The 15,073-nt window shown below is 35.6% G+C and overlaps 1 protein-coding gene across 2 annotated transcripts; it reads right to left on the bottom strand.

Annotated features, from left to right (window-relative positions):
* Positions 1–1,618: 1,618 nt before the first annotated feature.
* On the bottom strand, positions 1,619–14,651 carry LOC132605744 (mitochondrial import receptor subunit TOM40-1-like). Of its 2 annotated transcripts, XM_060318956.1 has the most exons (12): positions 14,370–14,633; positions 11,205–12,770; positions 9,146–9,227; positions 8,933–9,032; positions 8,752–8,847; positions 8,610–8,660; positions 8,358–8,423; positions 4,491–4,592; positions 3,733–3,801; positions 3,576–3,659; positions 2,379–2,474; positions 1,619–2,018 (listed from the first exon to the last, which is right to left on the bottom strand). In XM_060318956.1, exons 4-12 carry the CDS (start codon positions 9,023–9,025, stop codon positions 1,962–1,964), a joined length of 714 nt encoding a protein of 237 aa, XP_060174939.1. In that variant the 5' UTR covers positions 9,026–9,032; positions 9,146–9,227; positions 11,205–12,770; positions 14,370–14,633; the 3' UTR covers positions 1,619–1,961. The 2 variants fall into 2 exon arrangements, with proteins under 2 accessions (XP_060174939.1, XP_060174937.1); XM_060318954.1 differs by lacking the exon at positions 11,205–12,770 and having other exon boundaries at positions 14,370–14,651.
* Positions 14,652–15,073: the final 422 nt, after the last annotated feature.

The following is a 15,073-nucleotide window of genomic DNA, read 5'->3' on the forward strand; positions in this document are numbered from 1 at the left end:
CAATGGTCAATATGGAAAGAAATAAACAACAGATGCTTTAAGGATACTTCTAATCCCATCCAGAAAATCAGAGAGAATTGTATTTCTCCGTCCATTTCAAATTGATTGTCTTACTTCTCTTTTTGGTCTCTTTAAAAACGAACGTCTTTTTCCTTTTTTGGCAACTCTAGGTTTAACTTTCCAAATGACATGTTTAATGTTATAAGATTAAATATGTTTTTTGTACATTCTACATATCTTTCATATACGACCACAAGATTTAAAAAATTTATTTACTTTCTTAAATTTTGTGTCAAGTTAAAACCGGACAAACAAATTGAAACCAAGGGAGTTATATTTTTTACTTTTGGTGTAAAGAAGGTATAGAGGAAGCTGATGGTAGATTTTATAGGTTCTTGGTACTTGCTTTAGTTTTCTTGTTTTGGGCCCATAATTTTTTGGAGGTCTTTAGCGTGTCTTTAATGTCGAGGAATACAACATTACCCTTCTCAAAAAAAAAAAAAAAAAAAAAATGGCTGTACCTTTGGCAGATGAATGATTTGCATTCATCTTAGTTTCCCTCTTTGTTTACAGCAAGATATCCACTGAAACATTAGAATCCTTAGAAGCATGCATTATTGATGTCTCCTTAAATGATTCCCTTCATAATTGATGTCTCCTTACGTGTTCTAATAAAATGTCTCTTATCTTATTTTAATTAAATGTTTGTTCTCTTTTTTTATTTCGTAAAATTAAATATAGGAAATTTTTCAATTTGTCATTTGGTTAATATATTTTAATATACTTAGTAGTTAATATACTCACAATTCCCAAAATTAAACGCCTGATGCCTTTGTATAAAACAAATATTATTACTACTATTTTTTTTAAGACTTTCATAGCGTAAGCGGGTTAGACGTATGATTTTGAGATGAATAATGTATCTGCAACTGAATCATATTATAAAGATATTTACTGTAATTATCTTACTTTTTATTTATCACAAATTTTAAGGTGACACATCTCTGAAAATTTGATAGAAGCAAAATATCGCCTACTCTACCAACATCGTAATCCCTTAGGCCTTTGTTAGTATGTTACCTGTCCCAATTACACTGGTTACAATCATTAAAAGAATTTGCAGGATTGGCCTTGGGTGGTCTTTAATTTTTATCCCTCAAAATGGTGGTCTTTAAATTTTATCCTTAAGACAGAATTTATATGGGGTATTAGGCGAAGGGCAAAACTTAAAGACCACCAATTTGAAGGGCAAAAATTAAAGACCACCCCAAATGAAGGATAATCCGCGCAAAAAAAAAAAAAAAAGTTAAAAGCTTCAGAAGTCGGCTATAGAGAATCCATATATTCAATTCTAACTAACTTGAAGTAGAGACATAAATGATTGGCACTTTCTTAATAGTAGTATAGGAATTACCTCGACCATTTCACGGGATACTTACTATCTCCTACCAACACAAATACCAAACGAAGAAAACTACCGGTTGTTATCTCTATTGGAATTCGAACGTTTCCACATAAATGATAGGTATTCAAATACGTCAAAATCTGTAAATTGAATGGGGAGGAATAAGAGGTGAGAGCCTGGGAGATGGGGGTGTTGGGGGTTTTGCCTTTGCAATAGACTGAACACTATATTAACTTGAACCACAGAATTATTAAGCACATAGTAGCCCCGATGCGTCAATACACAAAGTAAAATCAGAATCGTAGATCTCTCTATCGAATAAAGTCAACTCTACAATTCTAAACTATCTAAAGAATGTCTCAAATTGCAAAATAAACTACTAGTGACCAGTTGCACTAGTTGATGTGTTTGCTCCAGAAACAATGTCGCTAAATAAAAATACAAAACTGATATTTCGATTCTTTTATCGCCGAGAAAACGAATCACTTGTTAAGATGCTTTCAATTTTAATCTTGTGCTCATATATTAAAACCTAATCGCTGTTAAGCTGCCTCATCTATTCTCCAACTGTGAGTCCAAACCCAAACTTGTAGTCTTTCTTTTTGTGATCGACCTGAACAAGCAATAAGGAACACATTTAGCACACTACAGAAAGTTATACAACCCAACTGTGTGAGATTGGAAACCATCTAGTCAAAGCATGAAGGAAAATAATAGATATTGTGTCCCTTATCAACCGAGTTTCAGTCCATGCACTAGATGGCCCTCAGAGATTTCTCGGTTATCGAGAAAACAAGAGAGTAGATTAAACTTGGAAGCAAAAGCAAAAAGGTTGGGGAAAATCTAGAAGCATTTCATATTTCTGTGTCATTGAGAGGAGAGACATCAACCCAGACGGGAAGGCAAGTGGGGACGAACATGTATTTTGTGGAGGAGCTGCGACAAGATAAAAAAAAGTCTATATGCCACCTACCTCGGCTGAAAGAACGAAATTAAGACCCATGTTCAAGCGCTCTTCCAAGAAAGCAGCAACGCACCCATTGGAATCAATCTTCCCTCTGAGACGACACTGTAATACACGCATAATACTGATTCAGTAAACATTAAGAGTCATGATGAGCAAGGTTGATTAAATGTCCCAACAATCGCAATGCAGTCACAAAGACAAGATCAACTTAATGAGCTTTCATAACCCTTTGCAAAATGCATAATAGCAGCCCACAAAAAGTTTCTACATATCTACTGCACCCAAGGGTGTGGCCTAATAGTCAATGAAGTGGGTTTGAGAACCATATGAGGTCTTGGTTCAAATCCAGCGGAGGCAAAACTACTAATTGATTTCTTCCCATCTGTCTAAGCCTTGGTAGACAAAATTACCCGGTACCTGTTCTGGCGGGAGGTAGTAGCTACACCGTGGAATTAGTCGAGATGCCCGGAAGCTGATCCAGGCACCACGGTTATCCACAAAAAAGGAGTTACTAGCGTCTACATTGAAAGTCGAGAGTATTACTTTAGTTATATGCTAGAACATACAAGATTTATTTTATATCTACCTTACCACACTTAGGTACCTCGGATTCCTACCAGAGTTTGGTACTCTGAATCGCTAACACTACGGAAACAAGATGCACATAGCAAAAAGAAATGAGATGTCACACAGCAGAAAGATATGAAAGAAAACAGATAAAAACTGCTAGTACATATATCTTAACTGATGAAGAGAAGAGTGGTAAATTAGGAAGCAAGAACGGAGGGCTGCTATAGATATGTGCACCCACAGGCATAGACCAAGTCTGTCCATGCAATATAGAGGGAAGAGGCGATAGTCAGTCTTTAACTTAAACTGGATTATAATGCTAGCATTGTTCTACCATCAAGGTGTCAAAACCTAAGGGCAATAAATGATCTATTGTGCATGAAGATAATGACAATTTTGAGGCACTAAATTTGGAGTTCTCATTTTTCACTAGACTATGCAGAGTCGCAGCAAATAGTACAGTTCACAAGATCAAATCACCAGGTTAGAAACTGGAAAAAACTACAGCCTTCTCAGAGCCAACGAGAAACTGCAAAACTGCTGGAAATGCACAGGAGTTAAAGTACCAAGACCAACACTAGCCTGCAGGATCTCAACTTAGATTTTCGGAAAGAAATTACAACAATAGGTTACCTGCCGAAGGATGTAATCGTAACCAAAACTTGCTGTTACATCTCTAGACATGTAGTTGTACATAAAGTCTGATGCTAGAGACACCTGCATGGAAGAAAAGAGTTTAAGAAAAGCAAGTCACAAGTTCAGTCGTTAAGATACTCGTGACTCGTAAAACCTTTTCAGAAATTTTCTGAACATAACCCAGTGCAACCATCCCCGTACTAGCAACTTGCCCTGAAGCAACCTGCAGATAAAATAACAATTAACAAACATTGAATAATGCGAAAACCATTAAAAAAGAAAAACCTAGAAAGATGAAAGGCACCTATGAAAAAGACAACGACAAGTAGTTAATGGTGGTGAAGTCGTCAAAAGAACATATAACAGATATTTTTTCTCTTTGGGAGGGTTTACTTAGAAACATAAATATTTTGTTGTTCCTGATCCAAATATCATGGGAAGTACTAGGAGAAAATGATAGAATATAAACTCTTTTGTAGCTGGAAGACTTGCAGATTAATTTTAGAAGACCTGCAGATTAATTTTACTCTAAAGCTATTCATATTACAGAGGAAGGAGAATAATGACTATGGCCTTGATGTTATAGCTTTTGAAAAAAATTCCTCAGATAAAGCATTAAATCAAATGTCTCACTGGCATGATATAAATGTTAGTTTTCTGGAAGGACAATAACTGGAAAAATAATAGAAGTCCTCTCAATTAACTGAAACAGTTAGCAAGCAACCAGAAAGAACTAACTGTAAAACAACAATGAAATTTAAGCTGCTACCATGTATTACCAACACAATAACAATAACTACAAATCAGTCCCAAACAAATCATTCATCTTTTGAACAATATATAATACCTCAAATCCAGATAAAAAATGATTGGACAACAAAATGTTCTAACATCTAGTAATAGGCAGAATACCATTTTATCTGTATTGTAGCGAGCAGCATAACCAATGCCAGATTTCCGATGCTGACCAGCCCAGAACACTTCCCCACCCAGAGACAAATGTGGACTGACACTCTGCAAGACCACATAAAGGTTCAGTCAACAAAGCTAAAAGCAGAATACCACGTAATTTATGTGCATACGATATTGACCCTCAATCAGGACATCTTTATTCAATTCTCTGGTACTTATACGAACCACGAGCAATCAATGATTGACCAATAGGTGGTACATGATGTCATTCCAATTTATCAGATATCCCCGTAGCCCAGAGGGACAAAAGTGAAAGATAATATTGCTATAGCATTTACAATCTCCACTCTCTCTTTTCAATAAGTCCATTACAGAATCCACTCTCCAACTTGCAGAAGATGATACTAAAGTTTGTAGGAGAGTGACCATCGAGGAACAAAACCAAAAAAAGCTACTTACGAATAGCAACCTTTCATAATTTTTTCTAGTCGTAACCATTCTATAATTGTTAATGCGATGGAAGAAACTTCACAATAAAGAAGAGATACCTAAGCAATAGCACAGCACACCCATACACACTGCACCCAATTTGGTCATTTATTTAGATAATTTATCTTTTAATTCCAAAACATTTTCTAGCAAAATGAACCAAAGTGAGTAGGTACATTTGCTTGCATCTGCACTATCCTTACCGTTTTTTCCTCGCATTTCAAATCTTTCCTCCCACTGACATAAATAGACCGTGAAACGTCAAGACAACTAATCCAACAACTATGCAAGAAGAATATCTACTTTGAAGTCCTTGGCCAAGGGATGACCTCTTCAAACAAACTCTCAATTAGACAAAAGCAAACCATGTATATGCCTAACCACCCTATCCACAATACTCGTTCACACCCAAAACCCCCAAACACATCTTGAATGCATATAGTCTCATAAAATAAACAATTTTAATTGATGTCAATTGATCCTTCATACTGTCCAGAAAGAAGAATATGTGCACATGACAAGATTTGAACCCATGACATTTTTTACCAAAACAATGGCGTCAAACAGATGTCACAATTACAGCTACTCATAGGCTAAGTTAATACCACTGAAAATGATGGCAGAAATTGACTACTATTTCAATGGGCCGTTCTGGTGAAAAGGTAAATGATGGAGGTTTTCCTTTGTCAAACAGATGTCACAATTACAGCTGCTCATTGGCTAACTTAATACCACTGAAAATGTTGGTAGAAATTGTCTGCTATTTCAATGGACATTTCTGGTGAAAAGGTAAATGGAGGTTTTCTTTTAATTTGTGGCCAAAATGAGTACAGAGTGGTTGGCAGTGCCCTTCTTGTCATCAGGGTTGAGGGATTGGGGTGAGGTCTAGTTACTGAATCTAGTAATTAACAAAGAAATACTTAAAAAGTATTTCTAAGGTATCAAGGAGGTTAGAGAATGTGACCCACATTACCCACTAGTGCTTTTTTCCCTCTTCTTTTGTTTTTGGTAAAGTAATAAAATTCATTAGTAAAACATCAAGAAGATGCAAGGTTACAGATGGGAAAAGCTGGCAGGCTTGGCAAAACCTGTAGAACAATCTAAAGATATCCTATCTCTACTGAACTAGAGAAAAGGAGCTGATAAAATCTAGAAAGTTACCCACATTGTTTACAGGGGCAAAAAAATGCCAACTAAAAAGACTAACTAAACACCTAGACTTTAGAGAGCAAATAGGAGTTGAGATTCCTTCAAAGCATCTGTTGTTTCTCTCCTTCCATAGGGTCCAAAAAATTACTGCTGGGATCATTCTCCAAATTCTTTTAATGGATTTGTCAACTCTCCAGAGTATCCAGCTAGCATATGCATCTTTGATGTTGAAGGGCATTACCCATTGTAGACCAAGCATAGAGTAGAAGAAAAACCAGAGGCTAGCTGCTGCAGGGCAGTGCAAAAATAGATGGTTGACACTTTCATTGGTCTGCTTCTGCTTGCACATGGTACACATGTTAACAACTATTACACCTCTCCTTCTAAGATTGTCTTGTGTTAGGCATGCTTCCTTCAGTGCAGTCCAAGTGAAGCAAGTAACTCTGAGAGGCTGTCTGGTTCTCCATACAAGCTTCCAAGGCCAAACCTCTAAAAGGCTATTTTGAGAGCACCAGTTGTTGTAACATTCCTTCACAGTGAAAATCTTTTCCTTAGAATTGCCCCAGAGTATTCTGTCCTGAAAATCTGCCACCAAAGTACTTTGTCCCAAACTTTCTAATAGAGAAAGAAAATCATCAACTTCCCAATCCTGTAAGTTTCTCCTTAAAATTGGTGTCCAACAGTTGTTAACTCTATATTGAGCTAATGTTGCTTCTTTGTTAGAAGCTATCAGAAATAGTGAGGGAAATAAATCTTTTACTAAAGTGTCCCCAAGCCATTTGTCCTGCCAAAATCTGATCTTGAGCCCATTTCCAGCCTTGAATGAGACAGCCTGGAAGAATTCCTCTTGGAGACTACTGATGTGTTTCCATACTCCAACACCATGTGGTTCATTGCTTTTCTTTGCAGTCCAGTGGTCTTGAATACCATATTTAGCTTTGATGATTTCCTTCCAGTACCCTGCCTCATTTTGACCATATCTCCAAAGCCACTTCATGAGTAGGCTGTTGTTATGAAACTTAAGATTTCTAATCCCCAGCCCCCCTTGGCCTTTGGGTTGAATAACTGATTGCCATTTGACCAAAGAGAATTTATGAGTAACACTGTTACCTTCCCATAGGAATTTCCTTCTAAGCCTGTCAATTTGCTTTAGAACTGAGGTTGGCATAGGGAAGAGTGACATAAAGTAAGTGGGAATGCTGTCTAGGACACTTTTGATGAGGGTGAGCCTGCCACCCAATGAGAGATATTGCATCTTCCAAGTGGCTAGTCTTTTCTCCATTCTTTCAATGACCCCACTCCATATCCCAGATGATTTGAATTTAGCACCCAAAGGAAGTCCCAAATAGGTGGTGGGAAAGGAGCCTGTTTTGCAGCTAAGAATATCAGCAAGAGCTTCTAGGTTGGTCACTTCATTCACTGGATATATAGTGCTCTTACGCATGTTGATATGAAGTCCAGAGATGGCCTCAAAGATCATGAGGGTAGTGTTGAGATTAGAGACCTGCTGACAATCAGCTCCACAAAATATAAGGGTGTCATCTGCATAGAGTAGATGAGAGACTGAGACTGAGGTGGAAGGATTTCTGCCCACTTGGAACCCTTGAATCCACTGAAGTTCTTTGGCCTTTGCTAACAGCTGAGATAATCCTTCCATCGCAATGATAAAGAGGAAAGGGGACAATGGATCCCCCTGCCTGAGTCCCTTTTGAGAAGAGAAAAACCCAACTGGACTTCTGTTCACCAGAATTGAAAACTTCACTGTCGAAATACAGAAATAAATCCACCTTATCCACCTTTCCCCGAAACCCATTTGCTTCAAAATGTTGACTAAATAAGTCAGCATTTTATCCAATTAAGTAATATGATTTTTCACAAATTACATAACCATCAATCTCTTGTTGATGCTATAAGAAGTATTAAGAACTCCTGATGGTTCCCCTTGCTCTCTTTCCCACACTCCAGGTGTTAATACCAGTTGGCAGCACGATGCCACACATTATTATCTTTCATTTTTAACCTTAACACACACTTGTAAAGTGATAAAACATTGTTCCAACTCGTCGTACTGAGTAATCAATATTTCTGAACCACTGAAACTAGAGGACCTAACTACCTGACACATTTTAACAGTTCACAAAGATAATGGGCTGAGCAAAGGCCATTACTTTCTGTATTTTTCAGTCTTCTAGGATGTTCTCATTATTTTAAATGAAGAGTATACAATACCTGGATGTAGCTGGCTCCAAGCAGTGCACCATTGCCTAGTTGAAATTGAGTCCTGTAGTCTTTACCCTTATAAACAACAAGAACAAAGAAACAACAATCATTATCCCAAGTCAAATGGCTTGCAGCATGGCTATGAGAAAAGTACTACTTGAATGAAAATGGAAGTGTGTCACAGTATAGCCTGGATGCATCAATTAAATCTTATTGCAATGTATACACGAATATCCTTGCATAAACAGAGAGAATAATTACCTTGTAATCGAAATTAACCATGCCATGCGACATGTGTGGTTCACCGGTTAGCTGTTAAGAAGATTATAATTGTGAGATATACCAGTCGCTCCACATAAAAGTATGGAAGGGAAAGCAACAGTGGCAGTTATCAAATATTTACCTGACCATTGGCTTTCAATGAAAGATTCTCAGACAAATCACACTTCACCCTAGCATTCACCCTCCCGTCTGTCATTACTCTCCCAATAAGCATCATCTGTAGCAATAGTCGAAGTCATTGTTGCCATAATTTGATCCTCAATGAGTTCAGGCACTTGGAAAAAATAAAATCAACTACAGACCTTTGGATCTAAAAAGTTGGCACCAAACTCATAGTGAGCAGTTGGTATTTTGACGATGTCTGCAGACTGAGTAGGAAGTTCTGTAGGCCCCATAAGAACACTGATAAAAGGTAGGAACGCATTTATTATCACTAAGAAAACACCTCTCGCCCTCTACCAATGGAGAGAACATAGCTACAAATATGATATATTTTTCAAGTATGTAAAATCTACCTATGACTGAGTGAAAATCTCTGATTAAGTCCTTTGGTAAAGTCAAAACGCAATCCTTCAAAAAGCTCTGGCTTCAAGGACACTGCCAATAGAGACATGAATTAGTTATTCCCTTAACAAAAATAATAACAATGATAGAAATATAGGAGTAAGTGTCAGAATTTAGGGGACAAAAGCTTATCAAATTTGAACATGAAAGGAAACACTAAAACTGCAATAGAAGCCACTGCATTAATTTAACGTGATAGAGTTTTCGACAATCAGCTCAAGGTTTTGATAAAGAAGACTACTTGACACCAGTGTTGTCAAAGGCGCGCTTAAGCCCTGAAGCGAGGCTCAAACCATGTTGAGCGCTTCGCCTCGCTTTATGTGCGCTTCAGTGTCATCATCAAGGCTCTAAGACATACTTTGCCTTGCCAAAGAGCCTCTCTTGAAGGGGTGACACTAGATAATTCATATTTCACTTTATCGTAATATTTTTACAATTCCTTTGTCCATATGACTGTTATTCATGCTTATTATTATTAGTCTTGGACTAAACATATATAGATTTGTATTTTGCACCATTGCGCCTTTTTTCCTTAAAGCCCACGCTTTATTTACACTTTGCGCTTAAAGCCCCAGCTAACCTTAGAGCTTTTTTGCGCTTTTCGCTTTTGATAACACTGCTTGACACAACACACGATGAATCTAACAAGTCTTGAATTTTGAACACAGAGGCAGTATTTCTTGCTAAACCTAGACTATTCACAACAAATAATCAACTACCACTCAATCTCAAACCAGTTGAAGTCGAATATATTAATCCTTTTTATCCATTCTGCTCTATTCAAGCCCATTTCATTCCATACTAAATATTAAATAATTTGCACTTAAGACAAAATTGGAGTTCTCTACCACTAGAGGTTCTTTAAGTCTCAGTTCCATTGTAAATATCTAACAAGAATACAACGAATCCTAACAAAACAAACCTAATGTAACTGTAACAACAGTAACTAAGCCTCAGTCCCAACTCCCAACTAGTGGTATCGCATATACGGATCCTCAGTTACATTGTGTTCTATTATCAGCTAAGTCCACATGATTACGAGAGATTGTACATGCTGTGATACAACTTCTCTTCATGTAGTTTTAGGTCTATCTCATCTTCTTTAACTCGATTTGTGTGTGTCATCCATGGGCAGGGGTTATGGTAATCTCATCTTCATTTTATTATCTTCCATCATCATATCATTGCATGTACGGTCTAGAGCATATGTAGGTCTATGTAAAATATGGTAATACAATCATAGACGGTCTTCTCTTACTTATCATTGTACATGTGCTATTTTATCCCCTTTCGGACGTGATCATTCCTAATATATTTTCTTATATTAAGTATAGTATAATTTTATTGATAGGGTGAAGTTCCCGTATCCTAGAAGCCTAATAGATGTCTAAAGTCATAATTCATGGAGGAAACATAAGTATGGAATATTATAAGAAACCTGAAGTTGGGATTCAAGAAAACTAAGAACGGTAGCTGGAATAATTCCTCTAGTGCCACCTCTATCGATGCTAAGAATAGTGATCAGTATTTTCATCAAAAGAATAGTGATCAGTATTTTTTCCTCCATAAATTTTGGTTCTGAAATTAATGAGCAATGTGAGTATGAGCCCGTTTGGATTGGCTTACAGCTTAAAGCTGTTTGCAGCTTATAAGCTGAAAAAAATAAGTTGGGGTAGTCCAACTTATTTTTTTTGGCTTATAAGCTGTTTTCAGCTTATAAGCTGCTTTAGATAAACTAAGTCAAATGGGTCCAATTATTTTTTTGAGCTTATTTTAAGCATAAAATGACTTTAAGCTGGCCAGCCAAACACTCAAAAAAGCTGAAAACAGCTTATAAGCCAACTTATAAGCCAATCCAAACGGGCTCTATATTTTTGTTGTGAAATTGAAGAGGTTTGACGTCTGATATTTCATATATATATATATATATATATATATATATATATATATATATATATATATATATAACGAAAGAAAATTAAAAAGGAAAGAAAAGGACAAAAGACATACCTGTATTTGGTATGGAAAACTTAGTGATTCTATCTACTTATAAAAAAAGACCATATTTGGAAATTCAGTGGGACAACCACCGTGATTCCATATTTGGTACGGACAAAATATATTGAATTAAGTGATTCCATATATTCCACCGTGTGATTTCTTGGATTATTTCAACACATAATCACAAGCGCCATTCTTTTTGGTAATTCTTTTATACATCAACTCTTTTTACAATATTCAGAAAAAGAAAATTATCAGCGGAAACTTCTTGGACAAATCCAGCAGAGTAGTTTTTATTAATTCAACAAGCTAAGTTGTAACTAGTTTTCAATTATGGCTAAGTACTCAAACAAAAAGATTCATACTGTTGATTCTGTTTCAATTACGGCCAAGTGCTCAATCAAAGCATGAATTTGATCTGATTGTCAGTCAAGTTTGAAAACTAGTATTAGAACCAATAATTGTATGTGCTATAAAAGAAAACAAAACAACTAATTAGCGCTAGATATTTAATTATATATGTATCAATGAATCAGAGTTTGGATAATTAACTGTTCTGCCCTTTTCTAACTTAATACTCCTTGTTTTCCGGAACTTTCCTTTTTCCGAATATATTGAAAAAAGAGTAGATGTATAAAGACCATAAAGAATGTACTCAAACAAAAAGATTCATACTGTTGAGTCTGTTTCAATTACGGCTAAGTGCTCAATCAAAGCATGAATTTCATCTGATTGTCAGTAAAGTATGAAAACTAGTCTTAGAACCAAAAAGTGTATGTGCTATAAAAGGAAAAAAAAAAAAATAATTAGCGCTAGATATTTAATTATATATGTATCAATGAATCAGAGTTTCGATAATTAACTGTTCTGCCCTTTGCTAACTTAATTCTCCTTGTTTTCCGGAACTTTCCTTTTTCCGGATATATTGAAAAAAGAGTAGATGTATAAAGACCATAAAGAATGGCGCTTGTCATTGCGTGTATGTCTTTCAAGCCGGTGAATTGGAAAATTACACGGTGGTATATATGGGATCTTTTGGTAGACAAAGTCAAATTTGGGCATGATACTTGTTTCAAAAAAATAGGGTCAAATTTGGATATAATTACTCAAATTGGTTAAAATTAATCTTAATTTGTTTTTTATATTTTGTCCCACTTAATTCCCAAATATGGTTTTTTCTTCAAACTAGAAAGAATCACCAAGTTTTCTTTTCCACACCAAAAGCAGGTATGCCTTTTTCCTCTTTTTTTTTCCCTTCCGTTATTATCTTAAACAGTCAGTAATTAATTTTCTTTTTCCGAATATTGCACAAAGAGTAGATGACTTGATGTGTAAAAGAATTACCAAAAAGAATGGCGCTTGTGATTGTGTGTTGGAATAATCAAAGAAACCACACGGTGGAATATAAGGAATCACTTGACTCCATAGATTTTGCCCATATCAAATATGGTCTTTTTTTAAAAGTAGACAGAATCAATAAGTTTTACACTAAGCAATCTGCAGACAACAGGAAATCAACTATGACCCAATTACAGGATCCACTTCATGAATCTTCTACATCTATTCCGCTCTATTCTGAAATATTTCAACATATTGCAGCATCCTTAGCACGTCCCAAATAATAAGGATCCGTGATATAAATCCTCTATAGACATTTCTCTCTACTCAAAATACATTTCATTATACTAGCAAGTCTAGGTATACACGCCCCAATAAATTCAATGTTTAAACATTAAAATAACAATATCAAAGGGGAAGTAAAATTTAAATACAAATATTAGAATACATTAAGCAATCTGCAAACAGCAGGAATTAGCTAGATTCAATTACAGGATCGCTACATAAATATTCTAAATCTATTCGCTATATTCTGAACCATTTCAACATACCACTAATTACGGTCCACGACATACATCCTCTATATCCACTTCTCTCTACTCAAACACATTTCATTATACTAGCAGGCCTGTATACACGTCCTCACAAATTCACAGCTTAAAATGTAAAGCAACTAAAATTTAAACTGCATGCTTTAATCCATTTCATTTCTTAGAATACACTAAACAATCTGCAGACAAGAGGAAATCAACTACGGGTCAATTACAGGATTACTACATAAATCTTCTACGTCCATTCCTTTCTATTCTGAACCATATAATTATAGTACTGCGTCCTTAGCATGCCCCAACTATTTAGAATCTGCGATATAAATCCTTTATATCCATTTCGCACTACTCATGCACATTTCATTATACTAGCAGGCCTAGGTATACACGTCCCAACAAATTCAATGTTGAAACATTAAAACAACAATATTAAAGGCGAAGTAAATTTAAAACTGTATGCTTTAATTGTATTAAAAATCTTAGAAATCAACTACGATTCAATTATAGGATCCGTTACATAAATCTCCTACGTCCATTCCTTTCTATTCTGAACCATTTAATACTACTACCGCATCCTTAGCACCCCGCAACTAATTGGGATCCGCTATATAAATGCTAAATCCTCTATATCCATTTCCCTCTACTCAACAACAACAACATACCCAGTGTAATCCCACAAGTGGGGTCTGGGGAGGGTAGAGTGTACACAGACCTTACCCCTACCTTGGCAGGTAGAGAGGTTGTTTCTGATAGACCCTCGGCTCACCCTCTACTCAAACACATTTCATTATAATAGCAGGAGTCAACCAAGTTTTTCTTTGACCGGAATTTATTTATATGCCTTTTAAATATTAATTGTTGTGAAGTTGTTAATTGTTTGATTTATAGTACTTTTAACGTAGTTTATATATAAATTTTATTTCAAAAAAACTTAAAGCTTCTATGTCCGAATTCACAGTCGAAAATTTAGAAGTTTTAATCTCGAAATTACAATACTGCCACATAAATTGGGACATATGGAGTACTAATTAGGGTCCATGATATAAATCCTCTATATCCATTCCGCGCTGCTCAAACATATCTCATAATAATAGCAGGTATATATATACACGTCCCAACAAATTCACAGCTTAAAAATTTTAAAGCAACAAATAATATCAATTTTGCGCTAATCAAAACACATTTTCATTATAATGACAGGTATAGGTATACACGTCCGAATAAATTAACAGTTTAAAATTTTAAAGCAACAAATGATTATAGGTTAAGTAAAAGTATAAATACTAACTGAGTGCTTCACGGTGAATTTCTTCATAAGGAATTGGACAAGGTAAATTCAAGTAATCAACTTTCTCTGATTCGACTGACGGAGACTTTGAATCTAAGGGTGGAACGAGAGTAGCCATTGCAACTCTGTTTACTGATTAGAATTCTGAATAGGAAAAATAAAATGAATGAATTAAAGGAATTATTAAATGAAAAAAGAAGGAAGAATTTTTATTTTTTTTCTTCCGATGATGATGAGGGCGGCTATAAGAAAGAAAAACTCAGGTGAGTTGAGTGAAGTAAAACCCTTCGCACGAATACAGAGAAACCTCTTAAACTTCGGGTCGACCCGGCCCGTTTGGAGTGGCTTTTATTTTGGGGACGTGTGGAGTACTCTTTGACGTGGATTTCTAGCTGGAGACCTGAAAAAAAAAAAAAGTAATTAGCTGTTTCAATTTAGTATTTTTAGGGCCCGTTTGTCCACGGGAATTATTCACTTTTTTTTCGGAATATTTTTTTACTTTATGGTGTTTGGTCATAAAAATTTCAAATACAATTATTTGAAATTTGAAAAATAACTAAAATTTGTTTATCACTTTTTCCACTTTTAATACATTCAAACAACCAAATATTCTTTGCAAAAATTATAACCAAACACAACTCTATCTTCCAACTCCAACTCCAAAATACAAAATAAAGTGAAAAATATTTGATTTTCATGGCCAA

This window comes from Lycium barbarum, chromosome 8 (assembly GCF_019175385.1).
Source record: "Lycium barbarum isolate Lr01 chromosome 8, ASM1917538v2, whole genome shotgun sequence".
Lineage (NCBI taxonomy): Eukaryota > Viridiplantae > Streptophyta > Magnoliopsida > Solanales > Solanaceae > Lycium > Lycium barbarum.

What these genes read in the sequence shown, in the direction of transcription:
- LOC132605744 (XM_060318954.1), bottom strand. Translation starts at nt 14,487, where the DNA reads ATGGCTACTCTCGTTCCACCCTTAGATTCAAAGTCTCCGTCAGTCGAA. An exon ending in CCAACTTTTTAGATCCAAAG is followed by an intron (nt 8,848 to 8,932) that starts GTCTGTAGTTGA and finishes CTATTGCTACAG; the next exon opens with ATGATGCTTATTGGGAGAGT. An exon ending in TGGTTAATTTCGATTACAAG is followed by an intron (nt 8,424 to 8,609) that starts GTAATTATTCTC and finishes GTTGTTTATAAG; the next exon opens with GGTAAAGACTACAGGACTCA.